The sequence below is a fragment of the Fringilla coelebs genome (genome assembly GCF_963513975.1).
Source record: "Fringilla coelebs genome assembly, chromosome: 2".
NCBI classification, from domain to species: domain Eukaryota; kingdom Metazoa; phylum Chordata; class Aves; order Passeriformes; family Fringillidae; genus Fringilla; species Fringilla coelebs.
In genome coordinates, this window is record NC_140029.1 from 31,789,070 (window position 1) to 31,813,453 (window position 24,384).

At 38.7% G+C, this 24,384-nt stretch overlaps 1 protein-coding gene across 7 annotated transcripts in view; it reads left to right on the forward strand.

The window, feature by feature from the left end:
* INPP4A (inositol polyphosphate-4-phosphatase type I A) overlaps positions 1–24,384 on the forward strand; it is a 109,795-nt gene that overhangs the window by 64,799 nt on the left and 20,612 nt on the right. For 4 of the 7 annotated variants that reach the window (XM_084201160.1, XM_084201159.1, XM_084201161.1 and 1 more), the window contains 17 exons: positions 365–583; positions 1,383–1,427; positions 2,869–2,987; positions 3,103–3,219; positions 4,228–4,307; positions 4,733–4,844; positions 5,729–5,819; positions 6,479–6,626; positions 9,437–9,567; positions 9,935–10,039; positions 10,826–10,934; positions 12,561–12,578; positions 15,054–15,237; positions 16,720–16,938; positions 18,080–18,218; positions 21,112–21,144; positions 23,761–23,933. In XM_084201160.1, the coding sequence (XP_084057286.1) occupies positions 478–583; positions 1,383–1,427; positions 2,869–2,987; positions 3,103–3,219; positions 4,228–4,307; positions 4,733–4,844; positions 5,729–5,819; positions 6,479–6,626; positions 9,437–9,567; positions 9,935–10,039; positions 10,826–10,934; positions 12,561–12,578; positions 15,054–15,237; positions 16,720–16,938; positions 18,080–18,218; positions 21,112–21,144; positions 23,761–23,933 (1,929 nt within the window). In that variant the 5' untranslated portion in view covers positions 365–477. The remainder of the gene's footprint in view (positions 1–364; positions 584–1,382; positions 1,428–2,868; positions 2,988–3,102; positions 3,220–4,227; positions 4,308–4,732; positions 4,845–5,728; positions 5,820–6,478; positions 6,627–9,436; positions 9,568–9,934; positions 10,040–10,825; positions 10,935–12,560; positions 12,579–15,053; positions 15,238–16,719; positions 16,939–18,079; positions 18,219–21,111; positions 21,145–23,760; positions 23,934–24,384) is intronic. The other 3 variants (XM_084201164.1, XM_084201163.1, XM_084201165.1) reach the window with 3 other exon arrangements.

The window sequence follows — 24,384 nt, forward strand, 5'->3', positions numbered from 1 at the left end:
AGGCCCCATCTGATAAATTTACTTGTGCTCCCCAGGGAGTAGAAACCAGGAAACTTCATTAAGGATGGTTTAATAACTTAGACAAAGGAGAAGAGCAGCTGGTTTGTTAACGCTTCTCTCTCAAGCCCCATTCTCTGACAGAAAAGCTTTCTTGCATGTGGTCCAGTTTTCAACAATTTGCTGTAAAATGCTGCAGATGTAGAGTTCATGCAAATGGAATTACTGTGCCTTGGATCTGCCTTGAGCATTTTATTTGAATGACCCGAGATGATTTTATGGCAGTAGGTTTGCTGCTGTTGAAAATAACAGTAGCTGATAATGGCCTAAAATTTTGGTGTATGTTTTTCCTTTCTCTGTTGCTTAGCATGGTAATGTTAGAAGAATAGCAGCTGGAGACAACCTGCTGCACTCTGCTGCTCTGTGAGACAAACATCAGTAAAGCCAAGCAGGCAGAAAAGAAGGGCTCTTCATGAGAAAATGACAGCACGAGAACACAGCCCCCGCCATGGTGCCAAGTCCCGCACTGTGCAGAGGGCCTCCACCATTGATGTCACCTCTGACATGGTTGGCCTTTCTCTAACAGGTTTGTACCTTCCTGGCTGCTGCTTCTTCCAGAATCTGCCTCGTGCTAATGTTGGGTTTTTTTTCTTTAAATTGCTCGAAGATTTAGCTCTGTCTGGTTATCTGGAGGTAATGAGATAAAGGAATTAGGCTAAAAAATTCTAACGATCTTGAATTTGCTACTTTTGAAATAGACAAAACATTGAAATCAGAGGGGGATTAAAAAGAATAAGTTAGATTTTGTGTAGTTATGTTTGTCACTCAAAAGTAAGCAATGGGGAGAAAATAACAAAATAATGTCACGGTCTAGGAAGAGTCTTGGCAACCTCCTTGTTTGACATTGTATAAAATTTTCAAGAGAGTTCAGGGAGATGAGGCTTGTCTCTCTTATCTGTTATGGTTATTAAATTAGGATTCTAACCCTCAGAGGCTTGCTTTCATTAGTGAGAGAGACAGGTACTTTTAAATTTTGTCCTATTAGCTACCACAGATTTAATAATTCGGAGTTAACAGTGGCTCGGGCCTTAATCCTGTTGTTTGCTATTGAGATTAAGCATTTACTATTCCCATATTGCATATAATCTCATATAGGTTTACATATTTTAATATGTTTTATAAACTAAGATCATCCCAGATTAATTATTGGATACCAAGGATTACAAGATAAATGTTTTAGATACCAGTCATGGCTCACTGAATTAAAGAAAAATATTTTTTGTATAAAATGTAATTTCTTTTTCTGTGTGATTGCAGCTTTGGGAAAGAATTCACATGGCAGTGATGTGAATTGGCTAATCTTGTGCTAATTTTCTGTTTTACAGGAAACATTCAGGATCCAGATGAGCCAATTTTAGAGTTCAGTTTAGGTAGGCTTAGTGATTTTTATGCTGGTTTTGATAATGCATGCTGTTGAATATGTGTGGGGTTTTTTAAGTGTTGATTTTGAAGTGCATTTCATATAGTAAGGTTTGCAACATTGTTCTGATTTTATGGAGATTTGGTACAATTTTTGTGCTGCCTGTATCTTTTGATAAGCAGCCAGCAGTTTAATTTTGTGAAGTTTTTAAAAGTCTGTAACTAAAACACCAGTCTTACAAAATTTTTAATGTTTACTATGTGAATATTATTATTATTAAATGTTTACTTTTTTTATGTGAAGATGAAGTGAAACTCCCTTCACTGTCAGTTAATCAGCAGTTCAGGTCTTCAAGCAAACTAAAGATTTGCTGGAAACACCATTTTAGGGCAGAATGGTTTCTAAGAATTGTGAATTACACCTAACTTCTTTCCTGGGGCTTTTGCTGTCAAGTGATAATGCAAGATGCAGAAGTGACCTGAATTGTGAGATGGTTGAATTTGTACAAGAAGCTTGTGCATTGACTCACCTCTCTTTAAGAATGAATGAATAATATTTTCTTCATGAAAATTCAGTCCACATTTTCAACTGCAGGATGTTTTTCTTGGCTTAATAGTGGACTAGTATTTGAAAGGTTATGCTCATAACAGTAGGCTAATGAAAAATTAGAAAATGTTCTCAGTTGTGTATAATTGTGTTATGAATAATAATCTTAACAAGCATTCTCAGAGCTGAATGAGGTATTTCAGTTATTTTCAGATAAATTAAAAATGTCTAGAATAACAAAGCTGTTTAGCTGAATTTCAGAATTTACTTCATGCACATAGCTGAAGCAGAGTTGGACCACACTATGGCTATAGAATTTGGCTCTGAAGTTTAATGTAATTGTGTGGAGTCACTCATGGAAATTTTTGGAAATTGTTTCCTACTCACCATAGTCCTTTTCCCAGCAGTTAAACTCACAGTAACATTTTAGAGGAAATAAATTGCTGTCGTCTTACAATTACAAGCCGGTTTTCCTCAGCAGTGCTGCTTGACCAATGTTCAGGCGCTTCTGTTGGTTGTCCCTGGGCAAATGCCATTTGATAATGGGCTTAATGGAGCGTGACTTCCAATCAAATGCAGCCAGGTCATGAGATTCCCAGGGGAAAACCTGCATGTGGGCTGTTAGGATGAGCTTGCCAAGGAGTGGATAGGCATGGATTAGAAGAGAACAAGTTTAAATTGCAGCTCTAGAGCTTGGAGCCAGACTGAACTGATTGCATGTTTACTGTTTGCATGCACAAAGGTGAGTGATGTCTGCTTCTATAGTGTGGTGATAGAATGAATATTAAGCCCTTTGTGGTTTGATTGCTCAGGGTGTAGAATGTGGTTTTATAAAAATGTAGAGTCTTACAGCAACATGAAAAAGATCCTGAATCTAAATTTATTTATCTGTTGCATACCTAAAGCTTGCAGTGAGCTGCTGACTCCATCGCTAGATCGAAAACCAAATAGTTTTGTAGCAGTGAGTGTAACTACGCCTCCCCAGGCATTCTGGACGAAACATGCGCAGACAGAAATTATTGAGGTGAGTGCTGAGGTACTTCTAGATTAGATTTAAGATCAAAGCTAACACAGGAATCGTTTCTTCCCTAACGAATATCACCTTACATTAACTTTTGGCTTTTTGTTTATGATTACAGGGAACAAGTAATCCTATCTTTCTAAGCAGCATTGCCTTTTTCCAAGACTCTCTTATCAATCAAATGACACAAATCAAACTCTCCGTGTATGACGTTAAAGACAGATCTCAGGGAACAGTAAGTTTTCTTTATTCTGTTGCCTGCCCAGTCAGTGAAGCAAGGAAATGAGAGGCAAAGAGATAAAATTAGTAATTTCTGCAGAAGAAAACAAAGGGATAGCAGCACTGATCATACAGAAAGCAGGATGGGTAGGGAAAGGAGGAACAAATGAGACTGCTTGGCAGAGTGAGAAGCATTGCCACTTTTCTCTAATAAGGCTTGTCTGCAGCAAGTTTGGAATCCATGGATTTAAATAAAAAAGGTCCTGTCGCTTGTGTTCTTACATTGTGACATCTTTAGCAAACTAGATAATGAATAGGATCTAACATCCCTAACTGAGGCTTCTAGCCTGTGCCAAAATGCCAGAATGAAACTGTACTTTGGAACAGAGCACCTAAATTCTGGGAATCACCCTGCCCTGATACATTAGATTTTGTTAAGGGGTAAGGTTTGTTACTTTACTGAAAAAAAAAACCTTTAAGTGTCAGCACTCCCATGTTGCTTGGATTTTTGGGCAATACAGGCCGTTTATTCTCCCACTGTTGTCCAGAGTACTGTTTCAGGCCCAATGTGTCTGCTCTTCCATGGCTTCCTCAGGGGCAGCAGAGCTGTCCCTGTCTGTTCAGGGCTTCATGGAGAAGCTCTAGGGGAAAATGAATGCCTCCAGAGGAAGTAAGTTCTTCACAAGGGGACAAATTTGGGTCAAGAATTCCGCCTGAGCCCTGTTCAGTCATTGCTTTCAGTGTTCCTGAATTGCTTGGCCTAAGCTCATATATGTTGAGATGCCTCCATGCATATCCTAGAGAAACAAAAATGCAGATTGTCCTCCAGTAGAAAAAAAACTTGTAGAAATTATCAAATATATTACATTTTAAGAGATTTTAATTAGTTGTATATGGCATATTCAGTTATGGTTTTGCTCTTGGACTAGTATGCATAATAATTGTATTTTGCACTTCAGTGCTGTGGTCAAAGCCTTTGCTCACTGTAAAGGTAAATAAAATTCTGGAACTCATCTTCTTTCAGATGTATTTGTTGGGTTCTGGGACGTTCACTGTAAAGGATCTTCTTCAGGAGAAGTACCACAGGTTGCACATAACACTAAGGTTTGTAATATTTTCCTTCTTTTAACTGTAAATTCTTCAAAACATGCTTAAGATGAGATGAAAACCTCTTATGTCATAAGTTGAAATGGACTTAATTAAACTCCCTTGTTTTGATATCAAGTATATTCTGATTATCAAAATGTGTGAATACATGCATTTCTTCTCATTGTCATGTTACCCTCAAATGTATAAGCTAGCACAGAGCACTACCTAGGCTGCCTTCATTCCTTGCAGCATCCTTGTGGAATAAGGGGAATGTTCTCCTGTTGGACTAACCCATTATAAAATTATTCCAAATGAAGTTGAAAAGCTTCCTGTTTAAAATGTTCTTTGAAGTATGAAGATTAATATCCTTTTATAAGTGTTTCCTTGTTGATGAACAGGTCCTCCTCCAAAAAAATCTCAACGCAGAGTATTTGTTGCAGGTCGGCTGAAAGTGACCGTGTTGGTAACATCACAGTTATTGGATGGCAGATGGAGGAAAAATCTGACCAAAGGCCTCCAGTGACAAGGTCACCTGATACAATTAATGGAAGGGTGAGTATGAGCATTGCACCAAATTCAGAAGAATGCAGATTTATTGCCAGCATTGAAATAAGCTAATTTGACATCTGCCATCAACTTTCCTGTCCATCTTGATATTTAGTAGTGCTTTACACTTTCAAAATACTGTAAGGAGCAGCCTAATGGTGAGGAAGCCATTCTGAGATTTGCAGAGCTCTTGGTGCTCATGTGTGGGGTTAAAAGTCTTGGGAAAAAATTTTTAATTTAAAATTATTAAGCTTTAGTATCAAGTATTCATGTTCTTCATTGGAAGAGGCTTCTGGTACTGTTCATTGGTGCATTTGGTGCATGGACAACCAGTTCCAGAGATATGTGGTATTTTATTTCACATTGTGGATTGGAAGGTACCATTAAGCAAAACTGTAATAAAGATGCTAGGGAAATCCCAGAATTGTTCGAAAGCAGATGTTTGCAGTACTTTCTGAGCCTAGACATATATTTAATTCTGTAAAGCTTGTGGTTTGAGTGTCCTGGTGATCATTGCACTATTATATGTGTATTATATTCACAGTGTGCATTAGAATCCCTTTTTATCCTCCAGATCTGTTCATGCCTATTGATGCAGTACCTGTAAGGACTCTGGAGCTGTGCCAGCATAAGTAATTGAAAGGCTGGATGAAAATTTTTGTGGCATTTTGAACTGTGCAGTAGAAGTAAATAGGAATGCTTGGGATTTATTATTCCAGCCTGCAATATTTTTTATCCACAGTAAAAATATTTGAAATATGTATTTAAAGAATGTGTGTATTAAATATTTCTTTGAAGTCTTCCTGATAGGTCATCACTGCATATTGTTTGAGCACTGAGGTTTCATTCTTTACAGTTTCTGATTTTTCTTGTTTTTTGTTTTTGTTCAGACTGTGTTGCCGGTTGATGAAAGTTTAACAGAATCCTTAGGAATCAGATCCAAATATGCTTCACTGCGGAAGGATGCACTACTGAAATCTGGTAAGCTGCCCTGGGCTGTAAGGAGTAAGCTTTAGGTATCAATAAAAGCTAATCTTCCCTGTGTGCCTGTGGCCCCAGGGCATTTCAGCAGATGTTTCATTTGAATAGGAACAGGCTGCTGATTGAGCAGTCCTTTGAGGGTCATACCAGAATAAATCATTTTATCATACGCACTATTCTGTATTGTAAAAACAGCAGAAGCAAACTCTTGCCATTAGATTGACTGTAACATAACATAGTCTCTTCCTAAACAATTGTTGCAGGGTGAGGAGAGGGACAGAGGAAATCAGGTTGCTTTAAAAAAAGAATCTTGCAGAAGGGTTAGTTTTCCAGCAAATGATTGCGTGAGAGGAAAATGCATGGTACATAGACAAAAAAAAAAAGAAGGCATTTTAAAAGGTGAATATGTATTTAATTTTATTTCCTTAGCAATGTAGTAAGTCATTTGGAGTGGAGGCTTTTCCTGCAAACATTTGAAGAATGGCCATTGCAGAATGACCATGCTTGCAAAAGGTAGACTGATGCCTGGCTAAAACAGATCTTTACAGCAGGGTCTTTCAGCATGTTAGTGAACTGAAGCCATTTACTTTCAGAAAGAAGAGACTTTGTACACTTGTAATTCAAACCTAGGCTTAAATAACATGGTTTAAATTCTTTAGTGTTTGGTGGTGCCATTTGCCGAATGTATCGTTTCCCAACCACCGATGGAAACCACTTGAGAATCTTGGAGCAGATGGCAGAGAGCATCCTGTCGCTGCACATCCCCAGACAATTTGTGAAGCTGCTTCTAGAGGAAGATGCAGCAAGGTGAGTTTTGGGATGGTTTACTTGTGCAGTAGTACAGCAGTGATGTGGCTGTTACTGAGTGACAAAGGCATAAATATAACTGTGTTAATGCACTGACTACTCAGTGAGGTAAGAAATGGCTTTGAGAGTCAGAAGAGTAGTTTTGAATGTAAAACAAAACAGAATGAAAGCAAGTAAAAGGAAATGCTGTAGTACAATAATGACATTGCCTCATTTTAGGAGGTGGGAGGGAGAAGGAAATCTGTTAAGCATTTTGTAGGTTTAGTCTGAATTTGCTTCTTTTTGAAGCAATTAACTTTCTTCCAGGCAACATATTCCTTTATGAGTATTTCTTCCCTACATCTGTAGGTTGTGGTTTGCAAATCTAATGTTTTATGTACTCTTTCTAAAGGCCAAGATTGGAATGTTAAAGCATTTTAGCTGTGTTTTTGAGTATTGGGCTTTTTTTTTGACTGTGTTTGAATCCAATCCTATAGACCTTAACTAAGTCTGACCTTAATTAATACTAACTAGTGTTCTCATTATGGTATGTTAGGACATTTCAGTTCCTTTGGGATATTGTGAAATAAAATCATGGGTTAATGCATTCATTGTAGGTATTTGCATATTTTGTGAAAATGCCAAACTCTCACAGGAAGATGGCAGAGACTTTTTGTAATGCATGGGAAAGCTAATTGAGTTTCTGAACTTTCTGATGTTATGTTTTTAGTGGTGTGTGCTTAGATTCTAGAAACTGAATGCCGCATCTTGTTCAGCTATCCTACTACAACGTTGGTGGAGCAGGCTAGGGATATGCCATTGCACATTTCATCATGAGTTATTTGTTTTTTATTTTGCATCTTTGTTTCTCTACAGCTTTCCTCACAGTAGGTTTAAAAGCACCTATTCATTATGAGGTACTACCATAAAAATGAAGAGTTGGCAAGCTTATCCATAAGATGCCATGTGTGATGGATGTAGGTTAAGGACTTGAAGATAAGGAGAATTCAGGGTGAATGAGCAGAAAGATGTGTCTTTCTGTAAGGCTGTAGACAGTGAAGTTAGAGGCCTTGGCCACGAAATGTGACTGTTCAGAGGCTCCTGCTGAAATCATGCAGAGGTCGGTGGATGCCTGTTGTGAACAGGTACAGGTTAATAACAGCCCAGGGGATTGTTAATATGACCTTGTATGTGTCCAGTGGGTGGTGTGGCTCAGAGCTAAATAGGCCTTTGTGTAATTACTGAGAAAGGCTCCCTTGTCTCTGTTCAGTTGAGGTGACCCTCAATAATGTGCACAGTCACACTCTGTGTTCACAGAGTCACTCAAATTTGACCAAGTGCTCTGTTCTCCATTCTCAGTGCTGCAGCCCAGAGGAATGACAGACAGCTACACAAGCACAGCTGTTCTGTCTTCACATCCTGGTGACTTTTAAAATGTCCTTGGATAATCACAATTGCTGTCTCTTGGATAAAACTCTTCTGGGCCAGAGCCCTTTGAAAAGAAACATCTACGGGGGGTGTGATATTTTGACTGCCTCATTATTTATGGCATTCATATTCCTTGCTGTCTTGGCTCTAAGGGACAAACAAGTGAACTTGAAGTGGTAAGCTGTGAATTTATTTCAGGAAGACCAGGGCTCAGATGCATGGCTGGTTTTGAGCAGGGAGTTTGATGAGGTAATCATAATAGCATCTTATGCAGAAAGCAGGTTTTATGATGAAACTGAAAGTGTCTTTATCTAGGTCACTGATAAATATGCTTTATGCTGTTGCCTGTTGGCAAATCAATCTGATGTTTTTCTTGGAAATTTAGTTCTTTTTGATAATATCCAAAGTACTATGGAGTGGGAATTGCTCTGTGAAATGCTGTTTTAAATTATACGCAGACAATTGGTTAAAACTATGGAATTAGGAATATTGAGAGAATTGCAAAAAGAACTGCTGGATCCTTTTGACAGATGATTGTTCTACCTTTTCTGGGGTAACATGCTGTTGAATTGTGTCTGGTGTTAACTTGTTTATTTTCCCCCCTTCTTACTTTTTCCCAAATAATACACTAAATCAAGAAGAGAGAAATACAAATGTGACATGGAGTACACTGAGTATTTTCTCAGCAGCACTGCTGGGGAACAGTATGTAACAGAGGATTGCCATGTGTGGCTGGAAGCCTGGCAGCTGGGGTACAAGGGGTTTTCCTGTTTATATCTGTGGATGTCCAATCCTCCTTTATTCTACCCAAAATCCTGGATTTCAGATGAAGGTTGTGTTGGCTCATCTTCAGTCTCTCCAAACCCTTAATGCTTACACTTCTTAGGCTTTCCCTGGCCTTGCAAACTACTGTGTACCTACCTTACCAGTGAATATACTCCTTGTACCTAACATCAGATCGGTGCTAATAGCCCACCTAACCTCTGTCACAGTTCTTAGTTTGTTTAAGAGCCACCACAGTTCAGTAAAGTGTCCTTAAAAGATCCTCATCACGATGACAGTTCCCATCATTTACCAATCCTCATATAGTTGGAGTGCTCCTGCAGAAAGGTGGGAAGTTCTGCTTATGACCAACACCTGAGACTCCTGGGGGGAGTACAGTGTGTTCTGCCTGTGAGGAAGCAAATTACCTTGGAGTAGTGCTCAGCCTGTGCTCTGAGATGTGCTTGGGATGTGTGTTTGGAAGCTTTTTCAGTCTGGTGAGTAGCTCAGCCATGGTAAATTGAGAGTGTGTCAGCTGAGGATGGTGTTTTGTTGATAAGATATGAAACTCATTCTTGGTCAAGTGGACTATGGACATAAACACCTCTCTTTCCCTCCTTCCCCATTTTTTTTTCCCCCAGGGTTTGTGAACTAGAAGAATTGGGAGAACTGTCTCCTTGTTGGGAAAGCCTTCGTCGACAAATAGTTACACAGTACCAAACAATTATTTTAACTTACCAGGAAAATCTGACTGACCTGCACCAGTATAAAGGTGATTTTTTTTTTTTTAATAAAATTGTGATTCTCTACTAGGATGGTTAGTGCTTCTCTGAAACTGGCAACCCAGAATGTTTTATGAAGAGTAAACAATGCTATTATTTTTTTTATATCTATTAATAATTATTGTGAGTTTGCTAATTACCTGGGAATATTTGTCTGTTCTGTTTGTTCTCTTATCTTACTCTGAAAGTAGAGGACAAGGTGTGAACAGTAACAGAAAAATTTTGGTTTGTTTTTTCTGTTTAATTTTCTCTGCTTTACTTTCAGCACATAGCAAATGATGAATAAAGCTTCTTGAATGTTTTAGCATAGGCACAAGGAGAAGGGTTTTATGCTTACTACTGTCTTGCATTTCTCAGGTCCTTCATTTAAAGCCAGTAGCTTGAAAGCTGATAAAAAACTGGAGTTTGTTCCTACAAATTTACATATACAGAGGATGAGAGTCCAGGATGATGGAGGATCAGGTATTAATTTCTCTTTCTTCACTGATCTTGTTACTTTTCTCTCCACTTTTTTTTGTTTCCATTTTCAACCATACAGCCAAGTTTCTACAAACTGCTGTGGTAGTGCTACTTGGCATTTTTATAGCACCTTCTAGTCTCACATTCCAAATCTCTTTACAAAAGAAGAGATAGAAATATAATTATTGCTGTTCTACAGGTGGCAAAACTAGGTTCTGGAGTAAACTGAACTCTAGGTGGCACAAGTTAGCCTTTGTACTAGTATTGAGTTAAACTGCTGTGTCCCTTCCAGACATTCTGAATTGTAGTAGAATAGAAAAGGTTCTGACTGATGTTTCTTGTTAAACTTGCGTGCTTTTTCTCCAGAATCAGCATGTATGGTTATGTGAAATCACATTTTTTTCACATCAAGCTTGTTTCATCGTAAATAACCTGGGCTTTCCCTTCTTTTGGCAGTAATTCCCTGTGACCATGGACACACACTTGTGTCTGTGTCAGGGATTCCAGTAATGGCAAGCTTTGTATACAGACCAGTGTTCAATACTTCTTTTTCACAGTCCATCTTCTAGATTAAGAAACAAAGGACCTGCATTCACGTACGGGTCTTTCACCTGAAAATGTGTTTGATGGATTTCCAGGGCCTCTAGAGCAACTCAGTTTTCCATGTCTTTCAAACCATGGCAAAGTTTTCCAGAAACCACTCTCAGAAAAGTTTTTGAGCTTACACAATTGTTTGTCCACATTAAAGATGTCAGGTTTTCATTTGTAAGTCCTTTCTGTCCATCCCAGATCAGAACTACGACATAGTCACCATAGGAGCACCAGCAGCTCACTGTCAAGGCTTTAAATCAGGTGGCTTGCGGAAAAAGCTGCATAAATTTGAAGAGGCAAAGAAACAGTAAGTAGAAATATGATTGTGTCAGCTATTATTGTGCCTTTTCCTCCTGGCCCATGCTCAGTTCTTTGGAAAATCATTCCATTCTGTTTTTATTTCATTCAATAGTACTACTATACAGTATTTTGTATTGAATATTTTTCTGTGCATTTTTTTTTCCAAAGAAGAAGAGGGAAAACAGTTTCCTGCTTATATTACTGTATTTATTTGTTTACTGACAGGCTCTTTCTAAGAGTCTTTTTATGAAAACTTTAATTTTTCTGAATACTTGTTGATTCATTTAATTTAGCTATTTTTGGTGTTGGGTTTGGGTTCTGCCCAATTGTGGGTCAGAACATTTGCTGAACATCCTCAGCTGCACTGCATCATGCTTCAACCCATTATTTTCAGGAGACTTTCACCCTTCTCATAGCTTCCAGGTCCTGCTGCTGAGTTCTCTTTAGAAGGAACCTGCTCTGCCTGATTAGTAAATTCCTTGTTGACAAAATGGGTTTAGTTTTGAAACTATTGCTGGAGGCTTTCCTTGCCTAAGCTTTATGAACAGACTGGGCTTCTGAATTTTGCTTCTGCCCTATCAGCAGGACACTTGACCCCCATGGTCCTGTCTGCAGGGACTCCCAAGTGTCCTCTGTAGAAGTGTGGATGTATGAGCTGTAGGAATTGCAGAAGCTGGGAAGGTCACATTTGCTAACATGGCACCCACTCCAGCTCCCAGAGAAGGGGGAGGGCTGCAGGATCTGCATTGCTTCTGCTACTGTATGGAGCATTCAAGACACAAGAGCAGCAAGAAAAGGAGTCATTGTAGTCAGGGAAAAGGAGACCTTGATAATGCCCTTCCAAAGAAAGGATTAGTAGGATTTGGAGCTGATAGGACAAGGGAATGACGTGGGAATCAACTGCAGAATTAATTTTGGCCGTAGAGAAATGAATAGCAGCATCTTGTGAATGTCAGTCGGACATGTACTGATAAGCAGATTGGTGCAAAAACACCTAGTGTAATTATTCAGGCTGACAGAGTGCACTAGGATAGGACTAGAGGAAACTGTAAACTTGGGAACACTGGTATGCCAGGCTCACCCTTTCTGTTCTTTTGATACCACCCTTGCTCTTTGAAATAACCTCCTGTCAGCATAGTCACTGAAGTGATTCTTGCTCCTGCAGTAGCTCATTTCCCATGTGGATTTGTTCTTGTTCCCTTCACCCAATAATTAAGTTGATTGGAGAGTTTAATTTCTGTCCAGTACTTTTCCTCTAAGCTTTTCAGAACTGTTCCTTCTGGATCCATAAAAACTGCAGGTTCAACATTTGAAGAACAGCTTTCGTTTTAAATACATTTATGTTATCAAAAAGCCAGTATAGTAGAACTAAGATCCATCTCCTCAGTTTCATTGTTACATTCAGTTCCTTCTTCTTTCATTGGCATAACTGTGCTTGGTGCATTCACAGCATTTCCCCAGATCAGCTCATGGTCATCTGGCAATCTGTGTTTTTTTGTTTACAACTTCACATACCCACCTTATTGAAAAAATGACTCAAATAAGTTATTTCCCCAATCATACTTTGTTTTGTTTCTGCTTTTGGTATTTGCTAACAATCTGCTAATTTTATTTTGGTTTTTTGTTTTTGTAGCAGTTATGAGGAGTGTTGGTGAGTTTTCTGTTTCTGAGAGTTCTATAGAGGGTTTCTGTTCTCTGGGTCGTTTTATTTTCCTTTTGTTTGGCAAAGATCTGGTGTGTTTTAAAGTGTGCAGGGCTTTTTAATGTCATGCATCATGGCATCCCTAATTGTGCTCTAAGTAATTGTAGCTGCTTTGTAGTACATGATGTGGGAATGAACTTCATTTCATCTGCAATGTTTGTTTGCAATGAACAGCTAGCTTCCTGGCTCTCTCTGACAATCAGTTAAAAAACTGAAAATAAGAACACAAGGATTTGATCTATTTTCCTTTGTTATTTACAGTGAAAACTATCTGGAATGAGAAACTTGTCTGCCGGTGAGGGAAGATAATTAAGATAATTTTATGTATTTTAAAACCTTGATAGTGACAGATTTGGCATGGTGTATATTTTTGTAATCCATGCCTTTATTTAAACATTTTCATATAATATTTTTTCTCATTTTGTGGTGTTCAGTGCTATCAAAAGCATACACTACTGGGTGGTTCAAAAATGCAGAAATTCTGCTCTAAATTACTCTTATTAAGGTTGAACCCCTAATTCACTGAGAATTTAAGTCTGTGTTACAATTTGCTTCTAGAATACAATGAGAGCTGTTCATTTGAAAAAGCAATTGCAGGTTGGAAAGTAAGTATATGTGAACTTTACACCATAATTTTTCCCCCAGTCATCCTAGCAAATGTTTATGATTAAAAATATAATAATTCTAAATCCAATCTCAATATGCTGCATGGCCTTTTCTGCCAACTATGTCTTTATGCATGTTAACCACACTGTCGTGGAAAGAAATTGCTCAGAGGAATTGTCACTAAGATCAGCAGTCACTAGAAAGCACAGATCAAGTACAGGGAAAGCCCTAAAAGCTGAGATTAATTTGCTGTATGGGATAGCAATACTGGGGAGTGGTTGTTCTCTGCCCCTCAGGTGGGTGAGCAGAGCACAAACAAGGAAGCTCTTCCAAGAATCACTGAGTTACGTCCTTTGATAACAAATCCCTCACCTTTCTTTTGTAATGGAGCTCAGGCAGACACTGGCACTAGGCTTCTCCCTTGCCTTAATATCCTTTAAGGGATAAGAATTGGAATTGTGGCATGATTTTGAGGTGTGCCCCACGCCACCCTTGTGTCCTACCTCACAGATAGGCTGCAGAAACGAACAGCACTGCTCTAGGGTAGCAGAGGAGCTCACGCTCCTTGGAGGTCATGGTCTGTGGTAACTGTTCCTGAAAAAGAAACTCCTCTCCATGTTACCTCTCAGCGTGGCTGTCTCCATTTAACAGTGCTGAGGTGGGTGCAAACAGTGGGCTCTTCTGGGCTGTCACTATGCTGAAGCCATTCATGACTGAAAAAAACCAATAAAGTTAAGGTAATACACAATAGGTGTCCTCTCATGCTTGATGCCATGTAGAGAATGGACATCATGCTTGGCACAGCTGGAGATGATGTAAAGGCCCAGTATTTGGGTACCTTTTCTACTGGGAAGGAAGAACCCAGCATTTTGCTTGACAAAGGGAGTAGTTGTCAGTTGGTTCCAAATAATTAACTCAGAGCACAACTTCAACTTGGAGTAATTTTCTAAGTTAAAAGACAGCTTTTGTGAATGACTCTCAGGTGGGATCAAATTACCCCTTGGAAGTGCTATTTTTTCTCCAGCAGTTGTAGAGCATCTGTCTTGGATTGGATAAGCAACTTCTATAGACATCCAAACTTAAAAGGGCATAATCTGTTCTCCACTGTCAAATAAGCAGTCTTAGTGCAGCTGCATTATCCCCATATAAAGATATATTTGTCCCTAGTTCAGTATTTTAAGTATGTGCTAACAGAAAATACACAGAGAACAGTGTCCTTGGATCAGCCTGAAGATGCATGTTGATTTTTTACATATCATAAAATTGCTTTTGCTGGTATAACTTGATTCTGGTCTGCAATGGGAGAAATTGTATACTCACAGAAGGACTTTTTTGTTAATACAAAAGTGTTTTCATTATGGATCTGGGTGTCATTTCTGTGTTAGAAGAAGCATAGATTTTCTTTTCATGATGTTAGTAGATATATGATAAAACATATTTGTAAGTAAGGCCTCAGTGAAGTATCTATGTTGTAAGGAGAGGGAGAATGGAGCAAGATGTCTCTGCAAAAGTTGGTTCTGTATCTGATGACAAAATCTGTCACCTGCATTCTCCTCAGCAAAACTGTCCCTCTGGTGTCCAAACTCTGCCCACAGCCCCTTGGTATTAGGGATTAGTAAATCTGCATCTGAATACTTTTAGTAAAGGCAGAGAAGTCTCTAGCATCATGTTCCTGCTGTGCAATTGCCCACTGGACTTTCACTGTTGTTCACTAGTTTAGGTACATTTTTGTTGTCTGCCATTAATTCCCCAGCATGCCACTGTAATGTGTGTACCTCTAGATGAATTTCCCCCCTGAAATCAGTCTTTCTTTTTCAGCACTTCAACAGGTTCCCAGTCTATAATATACATCCCACAGGACATCGTTAGAGCAAAGGAAATTATTGCACAAATCAACACCCTGAAAACACAAGTCAGTTACTATGCAGAAAGGCTCTCAAGAGCTGCCAAGGATAGATCAGCTAATGGCCTTGAAAGAACACTTGCCATCCTAGCAGATAAGGTAGGAGAATGATTCATTTCCCTGCTGAAGCACAGTGTCTTGCTTGTTCTGTCTGATCCTTTAGTAGGTTTTCTTGAAACATCTGTTTTACCTTTTTCAGTAGTGTGTTGTAACATGCACAGACCTAAGCAAAAGTCATATCAGCCTTTAAAAGTTCCTAGTTTTATTTATGTGTTTCCTATTTTTGACACTCTTGCCTTCACCTCCTCTTGAAAGTGCAATGTCCTCGGATTCCCTCTATTCATTCATCACATTGCAGTAATGTGCATTCTTCACTTTCTTTTATATCCTTTTCTCCATAACCACCTGGGGTGTTTTAATGTTCCGAGTCATCTGTCAAGCAGCAGCAACTGTGTGAAAGTTAATGAAACAATTCTGTATTTTTCCACTGGTGAAATAAGTAGCAATGGTGGCACAACCTTTGCTTGAATTATAGTGATGTAAACCAGTTATTTCTTGATGTGTGCTAACAGCAGTGTGTGCTAACAGACTGGACCCACAGCTGAACACAATCTTACAGGGAGAAAAAAATCCGAATACAGTTTTACTGACCTCTTCTGTCCTTGAAGCAGATCAGTAGTGGCCAATCAGTTTGCCCTAAATTGTCCCAGTGGAAGGGATACACCTACAACTTTGTATAATAGGGTCTCATGTAAATGTATTATTTATTATAATACTCTTTCTAAATTAATACAGTGTATAATTGTTCTGTGGGATTTTCTACAACTGGATTATGTTTATATTTAACAAATTCATGTCTTGTTTGTTGTTATTTTTATTGACACACAAGCCACATAATTTTCATATTCATATGGCTTACAGAAATCCTTTAATGCAACAGGGCTAAATAAGACAGGGAACAAATTGCATTGATTAGTGGGTTATACCTTCAGCCCTCCTCTTAAGTCTTAAGATCAGGATGAAACCTGATCCTTCTAGTGTGGCAACTGTTGTGTGGGGTATAAAAATCATTTAATATAGAATATAGTGAGTTGGAAGGGACTATAATCAGGATCATCCTGGTCCTGCACTCCAGACTTACACCATGTGCCTGAGAGCATTGCCCAAACACTTCTTGAACTCTGTCTTGGTGCTGTGACTACATCCCTGGGGAGCCTGTTCCAGTGCTCAAACACTCCACATGTGTCTGCACATTGTTCTAAGCTTTCATCAAATGGAGAATGAAGTGCAAATAAAGATGAATTGCACATTCCTCAGTGAAATTTTCAACAATTACAAATGTAATATGGTAGTCCAGACTATCATTTGTATTTTGAGTTCCTATACTATTTTTTATGATCATTCTGTAAAGGTATTCTAAAGGCACCTTCAAGCAATAGTTTTTTACAGAATACTGCTTCTTTTTTTTTTTTTCTTTCTTGAAAAAAATACAGTATAAATTGTGTATGGAATAATGAAAAGTATAAATTGTGTATGGAAACATGAAACATTTTCAAAATGTGGGGCTTTATTACTTTTTAGACCCGGCAACTTGTCACAGTTTGTGACTGCAAGCTGTTGGCAAATTCAATACATGGACTGAATGCTGCAAGGCCAGACTATATAGCTTCAAAAGCATCTCCAACCTCTGGAGAAGGGGAACAAGTGATGCTAAGGAATGATCAAGATACACTTGTGGCCAGATGGACAGGAAGGAATAGCCGATCTTCTCTGCAGGTGGACTGGCACGAAGAGGAATGGGTATGTTTGCATAGGGGAGTGATGAATCCTTTGTTCTTTTTACTTTCTGTTTTAATAAGCTCTGTAGCTGCTCACCAGATATGCATAGGATGAGTATGTAGGAGGTATTGGTCAGCTAGCAAAGATGTTGTCTCTATCCTGCAGGAAGTTACTCCTTGGGATGGGAATACAAGCAGGCTTTAATAAATAGTTCTGCATCTCCTAAACACTGGAAATTGTTAGAGTAGGTGCATAGCATTTTTAAGGTGAGGCCCAAGGGAAAGTAAATAGCTTTTCAAGTGAAAAACTGACTGCACTACAATGGACTTTTGCACTTTCCAAATAAAGTGTTATTTTGTGGGTACTAGCTATGCAATTTAGTCTTCCTTTTACAGAAATACTACCATAAACATTTAGAACTTGCAGTCAATCACTGTTTCGATTATGAACAGCATTTTAAAACTGTTTGCATGAAGTATTTAAATGATTTTCCCTACCACACTGCCAGTCAAAATGAGAATTGGACTGTGTAAATTCTGTCATTATGTTAAATAAACAGAAGTTAACCTAATCTCACAAGTAGTCAAGAATGATTTAAGCAATTATTAATATTGGGAAATACCAACTTTTAAAAGAGATTAAATTCATTTTGGAAATGGATCTTTGCTAGTTGTAATTATTTTGGCATACTTTGACTTACAGTCAAAGTCACAGTAATGAGATACAAATGAAGCTAATTCAGTATTTAGACATTACTATAATACAGTAATTTTATCTGTTGTTCACTGAGTTACAGAGAAAAAAAGATGTGTGATTGTATACAATTATTATGTCAAAGATGAATTTCAAGAGTAAACAATAGTGCCAGCTAGAAATTGAAATAATAGGGCAGGAAGAGGAACTTAAAATTGTTTGGCAAGCTTACACAGTAAATGACTTTGCAATTTACCACACAAGTCATGTCACTAGATGTTGTTGACATCCTGGTATACGCTATTTATATACCCATAATTTGTGTGTGCACACATGCAACCACAATAGCCCAAAGGAAAATTTGCAGAGGAATTGTGACTAGAATCACAGGAGGAAATATATCGCCAAGGGATTTGTTACCCAACGTCTCTTTTGGTTTTAAACTGAGAAAGAAATGTTTTCTTTTCAGGAGAAGGTTTGGTTGAACGTTGACAAAAGCCTGGAGTGTATCATCCAGCGAGTGGACAAACTGCTGCAGAAGGAGCGCCTGCAGAGTGACAGCTGTGAGGACGTTTTCCAGTGTGACGTCAGCAGTACTAGTAAGAAAGGTAATCGGGACAGTCGTGCCTACTGGATAAATCCAGAAGATTTAAATGAGACCTCATCATCCTCACCACCTTCATCATCCTCACCACCATCTTCATCCACACCATCCTGTGCATGCCATTCTCTCAAGACAAGTGCGTATGCCAGACACTGCTTCTCACTGCTGCTCTCTTGCTGTGTGCTGGCATCATTCCTAAGCCTCCCTTACAGCCCTCCATGTGTTTTCAGCTCAGTGGTGGTGTTAAGCAGTGATGTCAGGCAGAAAGAGCTGTTAGGTGTACTGGGAGCTGCTAAACCCATTGCTTATTTTGAAATCCTGGTCCCACTGAGATAATTTCCAAATCCATTGATGGCAGTGGCACTTGGTTTTTCACTCTGGGTGTTTTAAGCTGGTAAAATAGTTGTATAGGTTATCACATGACACCACCACCTCTGCTAGCTTTCCTCTTGGCTTCAGCTTCTTTGCAGCAATCAAAGCTTATTACAGGTAAATAAAACATGAGAGAAGTGCAGACACTACTGAAAAACTGATAGTCCCAGCTGGGCTGCCAAAGCATGGGAGAGGACCCCAAGCAGTCCCACTAGACTGAGCTGAATGTAGATGAACCTTACAGAGTTCAAAGCAAATTTTAACCCATATTGTGGTGCTGAGGCACTCAATTATTTAGACCTTTTGTATGTGGAATGTAGGAATTGGCAGTGCAAGTTCTTAGCTGAATAATCCATTCAAAATTTAATCTCAAGTGGGTGCTGTATTGAACCCCCTGTAAAGTTGTGAGCATGTGAATGAAATAAATCCTTATCATTTTTAGACTGACAGTTGGGCAGCTGTGCATTAAATTTCAGAATTATTTCATTTACTTATGTACTTAACTTATTCTGACATTCTTTGCATGTGGTCACTCTGATTTGGCCACTTAATAGTGCAGGTGGGCGGAGTGAAGCTCTAAAATGACTGATCTGTGTTCTCATTTCCTGTGTCCTGTTCTGTCTTCTTGTTTGATGGCCCTTGTCCCTTATGTGTGTCTGTGACTTCATGTCCATCACATTGTTAATGTTGCAGTGGAAGGCAGTGCCTTAAGGAAAAAAAGGCAAAAAGGAAGGGAAAATAAATGTTAATATATTTTTTGTGTAGCTTTGCATGTTACCTTATAGTTTATTTAGTATCTTAGACAACTGTGTTTTTCTAGATTAGACTGACATTTTTGGGCATTATTAATAAATAGGAGTGTAGGTTTTTGTTTCAGTAACCTTTGACTGAATTCCTTCTACTGGTTTGATACCTATAAATGTTTTTGTTTGCTAGCTAGTTTACATGAAGTTTTATATGTATTTACATGTAAGTTTAATCAGTAACCTTCAATGCACATTCACATAAATGATTAAATGTTGTGGATTTTTAATATTAAAAATTCACAGGAAAAATCTCTGTAAAAGCTTTTCCCAAGAAAATACTATGCTGGGAACACCTTAGAATAATATTTTCTTACCATTTTTAGTGGTGCTTTTAAATCTACTCTGAATCTTGACACTTATGCCATGTAAAAGTGGAACTGGCTGTGTGACCCTGCTGAAGATTTTTTTAGTGCAAAGAGTTTCTGTAACTTTTCCCTGCTGTCCCTCCAAAATAGGGAAAAAAAAATCCTTTTGTTTAACTTACAGAACTTGGGGCAGAATTGAAGGACAAGGAAGTTTCTTTCTCTAAGTTCAGAATGATGACATTTTTACTTTTGTGTATGAAAGAATTAGTTTTTCCAGTCAGGATGACTGGAAAAACTTTAATTCCATAAATGAGCGGAGAGCAGACAGAAATTATTTAGAAAGCAATGTAAAACCAAGCCAAGCAAGATAGTTCCAGAATCAGTTAGAGAGGGACAGTAAAATTTTATTGAAGGATCTCCGGAAATGAATGTTTGTGAAAGAAAATACTGCCTGAAATAGTAGAAGGGAAAGTTAAAAAATATATTTTCAAACATACTTAGGTTATTGGCTTAGATATTCATTACTAAAATCACATGGGGACATAGAGTTTCTTTAATGAACATGATGGATTTTAATTTACTGAGAGGTTTTTTCTGATTACTTAGCTGAGGTGACTATCCTGATGCACACTATTGAATTTTATATTTTCTGTTGTTATGTTCAGATTTCTAATTCATTGACTAGTGAATCTAGATATAAACAACAGAAGCTTAAATCCCATTAGTGTAGTAAACTACTTTTCATTAATGCAGGACTTGCTATAACAGGGCTTATGTTATTTTTTTACTGTTAGCACTGACCTGTAGTATGTTTTCATCTGACAGCTTGATCCTCCCACTGAAGTGAGTATGGAACACTCACAGACTTCACTGGTGGGGTTTCAGCCCTTAATATACATTCTGATATTTCTGTTAATTATCTCAGAAACTGTGTAATGGAATTTTGACTCAGGTACTGAGCAAAGTACTGGTTTCTTATTACTCTTACATTGTGGGTGCCTTAATGTCATTTTCTGTTAAGTGCATTGAACTTACTGCTGGTCTTTTGCTCTTCTGTTTAGCAGCCTTACTGCCAGCTTAATCTGTAATTGCAGTAAACCAGTGGTTCTCAAATTGTGCCCTGTGGATCACTGGGGGTTGACAGTGCCCTTGCTGGTAATCCACAGCGAGCCTCTGAGCTAGCAGGTACTGGCTTTCCTCCAAGTCCCCATCCAGGTGTTCCTCTGATCAGAACAATGGAGTGGAGGAGACAGCCCATGCCCTCGATGCCTGGGGGCAATAGAGTATTTCTGCCTAGCTCCTCTTCACTCAGTGAAAATGTTTGAGAACCCTGGCACTGAGCATTTGAGTTGCTTGTATTTAGACTGTGTTGCTGCTCCTTAATCATGCATGTTGCCCCTCCATTTCTGTGCAGATTGCAGCCCTCCTCCGGAAGAATCTGCCCCAGGTATGTGCATCCATGGCTTCTGCTTCTTCTGAAAACTGCAGGGGTTTGTTCATACTTAACTGAACAAGTGCCTTGCTTTAAAATGGACCATTTTGAAATGGCAGTGCTTTACAACACCACGTGAGTTACCTAAGCTGTTGAGCAGTTATTTCCTAGGAGTGCAGGGGGTATCTGGTCCTCTCACACGTCCAGGTATGGGAGAGCACTTGTTCAGGGCCTCTTGGATCTCTCCAGTTGATGTGTTTCAGCAAACTGATGCAGGTGACAATGGATTGAGGCTGTTCCAAATGTCATTGAAGTCTGTGGGAGTCTAACATCTCAGACATGTCCTTTCACATGGGCTGTTGAGCTGGTCTTTCTGAAGGAGAAATTGAGCAGAACATGGAGGAGTCAACAAAGCTGATGGAAAATCTCTGTTGTGGGTGCACACCAAGTAGTGTTGGGGATTACAAGTCTCATGTTCCAGGATACAGAATTTAGGAGTCTCATCCCAGTGTTAACCTTCTTTCTTATGTCCTGTCCCTCTGTACTTAATATGAAAAGATAAAATATCTTTTCAAGGAGGACAGCTGTTTTAATAATATTTTTATTGTTCTGGAGAAGAGACCCTTAGGGCAGAAAAAGCAAGAACTTTTCCCATCTGATGTTTCATCCTACAAGCTTTATTTATTTGGTTCTCTTAATGAGACACGAACTTTTTATGAAATAGTCAGTAGTATATAGTCAGCAAAAGTGTGAACTCATTGGCCTCCCCAATACCCCTACCTTGTTCCAACCTAATTTGACACTGGGAGTGCAATTTGTTTTATTCCTGTTTACTGTTAATAACAACTGCCATTGACTTAAAAAAAAATGAACACAGGTGACACCTCTGTGAAGTAGGTAGCAAAAATCATTTAGAACTTTGCAGACTGACAAGGCTTTGTTTTTCATGGCCAGAATTTTAAACCAAGAGAATACACAGCACAGAGGATTTTTGCTCACTACCCCAGTTGAGTCCCTGCCTTGTATGTGAATGTTGGAAGAAAAAAACCCATCTAATAATTGCATTATCTTTACCAGTGTACTTTGTGATTACCAAAGATAAGCATATCTTTAAAATGAAGTGCTGTCAGACACACTACAGTTTTAAATCTTCTCTGAGTTAGTAGCTATGTACATGTATGTACATACAGTCAATGAGATAATGATGTGCTGGAAGATATTTTCAGTTCTTATTATTCTCATTTGCTTACAGAAAAGCTCTTAAATGCAGTAAGAAAAACACTTAGTTTCATCTGTATTTTGCTTCCTAAGTGTTCACAAGGCCATGTTATGGCATCTGACTAATTTTGAGATAAAATATTTAATAGAATTTAAAAGACAAGCTGTGATTCCTTGCCTGTTCTTTTGATGTTTCCTGCTTTTTTTAAGGCAATGAAACGGAGTCAAACAACTTTCCCTTTGTGTAGTTTGTTAGGTCATGTATCTACGACATAGAACAAAAGCCAAAAGGATAGTTCTGTTCCTTTTGCCAGATATGTTTCTGTTAGCAGACTTCCAGAGTTCCCCTTTTTGGCTGGTTATCAAAGGAACATTTATTATTACTGACTCTTAGTTCTGCCTCTGAATCAAAATCCCAAACAATTTACTGTCAGGGGCTTTAAATGTCTCATTCCTGCAGGTTCTGGTCTGTATGTTGCCTTGTTCCTACAGCCAGCTGGGGTGGGAGTTGTGTGTGTGTTGTTTGTGAGCTCTGGTGCTTTTAAAAAATAAAACATATTGACCTGCCCTTTAAAAAGAGAAGGACTTTGACAACTCAGTTTCACTTCTGTGCTTCCTGTACAGGACCTTGAACAGAATCCCTCTGGGTCGTATGTTGTGTATTTCAGTGGAAGAAAAGCTCCAAAGTACTTCCAACAATCTGTATGACTCCCATCTAATTCACTATGTTTAATATTTCTTGTTATTTAACTTAAAGCCTTTAAAACTGCTCAGGAGACAGGAAACACTTAAAAGAGTATCTACATTAATTTCTCACCTCCCACCTTATTATTCTTAGCTGCAAATAGGAGATGAGCATCATCTTGCCTCGGTGAGGTGCAATAAGGATCAATAAGGTGGTGAAGCAATTGAATGACACACCTAAGAGGCTAGAGATTGAAAAGGCAGGATGTTTGGGAGGAATCTCATTGACAGAGATGGCTAAGCCTATTTCTGTAATACAATGGACTCCTTACTGTCTGCCCATGTATGTGCAGTGAAAGGGTTTGTTAGAACATGGACATGCAGTTATATACACTTCTGTGTATAATTGTTCATGTTTCTGTTATGATTTCCACATCAGCTATTGTACAGCCTGTTGTGTGGGCACAAATTCTGGTAAATTTTACATGGCCTGGAAAGTCATAACAGCTTTGCAAAGTAAAATTCTCCCCATTTTCCTCATGCAATAACCACACTGTAAGGTTACTTAATTACTACAAAGCAGGGAATAACCATCCAGCCAAAATAAAATGGGTTCTAAATGTGAATTATCAACAACTTTGTCCCGCAACTGGAAGTTTCTTCTTAATGTGTGTTTGTTTCAAATAAAGTGCTTCCACTGCTGCTAAATTCTTTTTTTCTTTCGACCAGGTGAATGGAGTGAAGCTCTTTATCCCTTGCTGACCACACTCACTGACTGTGTAGCCATGATGAGCGACAAGGCCAAGAAAGCCATGGTGTTTTTATTAATGCAGGACAGTGCCCCGACAATAGGGCTCTGCCTGAGCCTTCAGTATCGCAGGGATGTTGTCTTCTGCCAGACTGTAAGCAAGCACATGTGCATGATTTGATTTCACTTCCACATTTGGTGGGGTTTCTATGCATATGAAAGATTACTCTTTCCAGAATTTTTCAGATCTCTTCCCAGGTTTGACACTGATTTCCCCTTGCAAGCTGTGCTATCCTGTCCTTACTGGTTACGTGCATTTGGCAATTCATAAATTAGGTGTCTCCTTGGGTATACAGTCATTCACTATTGAAAACAAAAATTATTCCAGAACTGGTAAAAATACTAGTATACTAGAATATACTGCTGTATTCAGAAACAGCCTTTGCCTTCCAATGCCACCAGGGCAAGGCAAAAGTGAGGTGTGAGAGAGAGGTCAAAAATGTCTGTGAGTAGCAGGTGTAGTGTCTCAGTTACCTTTTGTTGTTTGCTGCATTGAGAAACCCAGCAGGACAGATGGTACCTATGTCCAGCCACAGGAAGAGAAA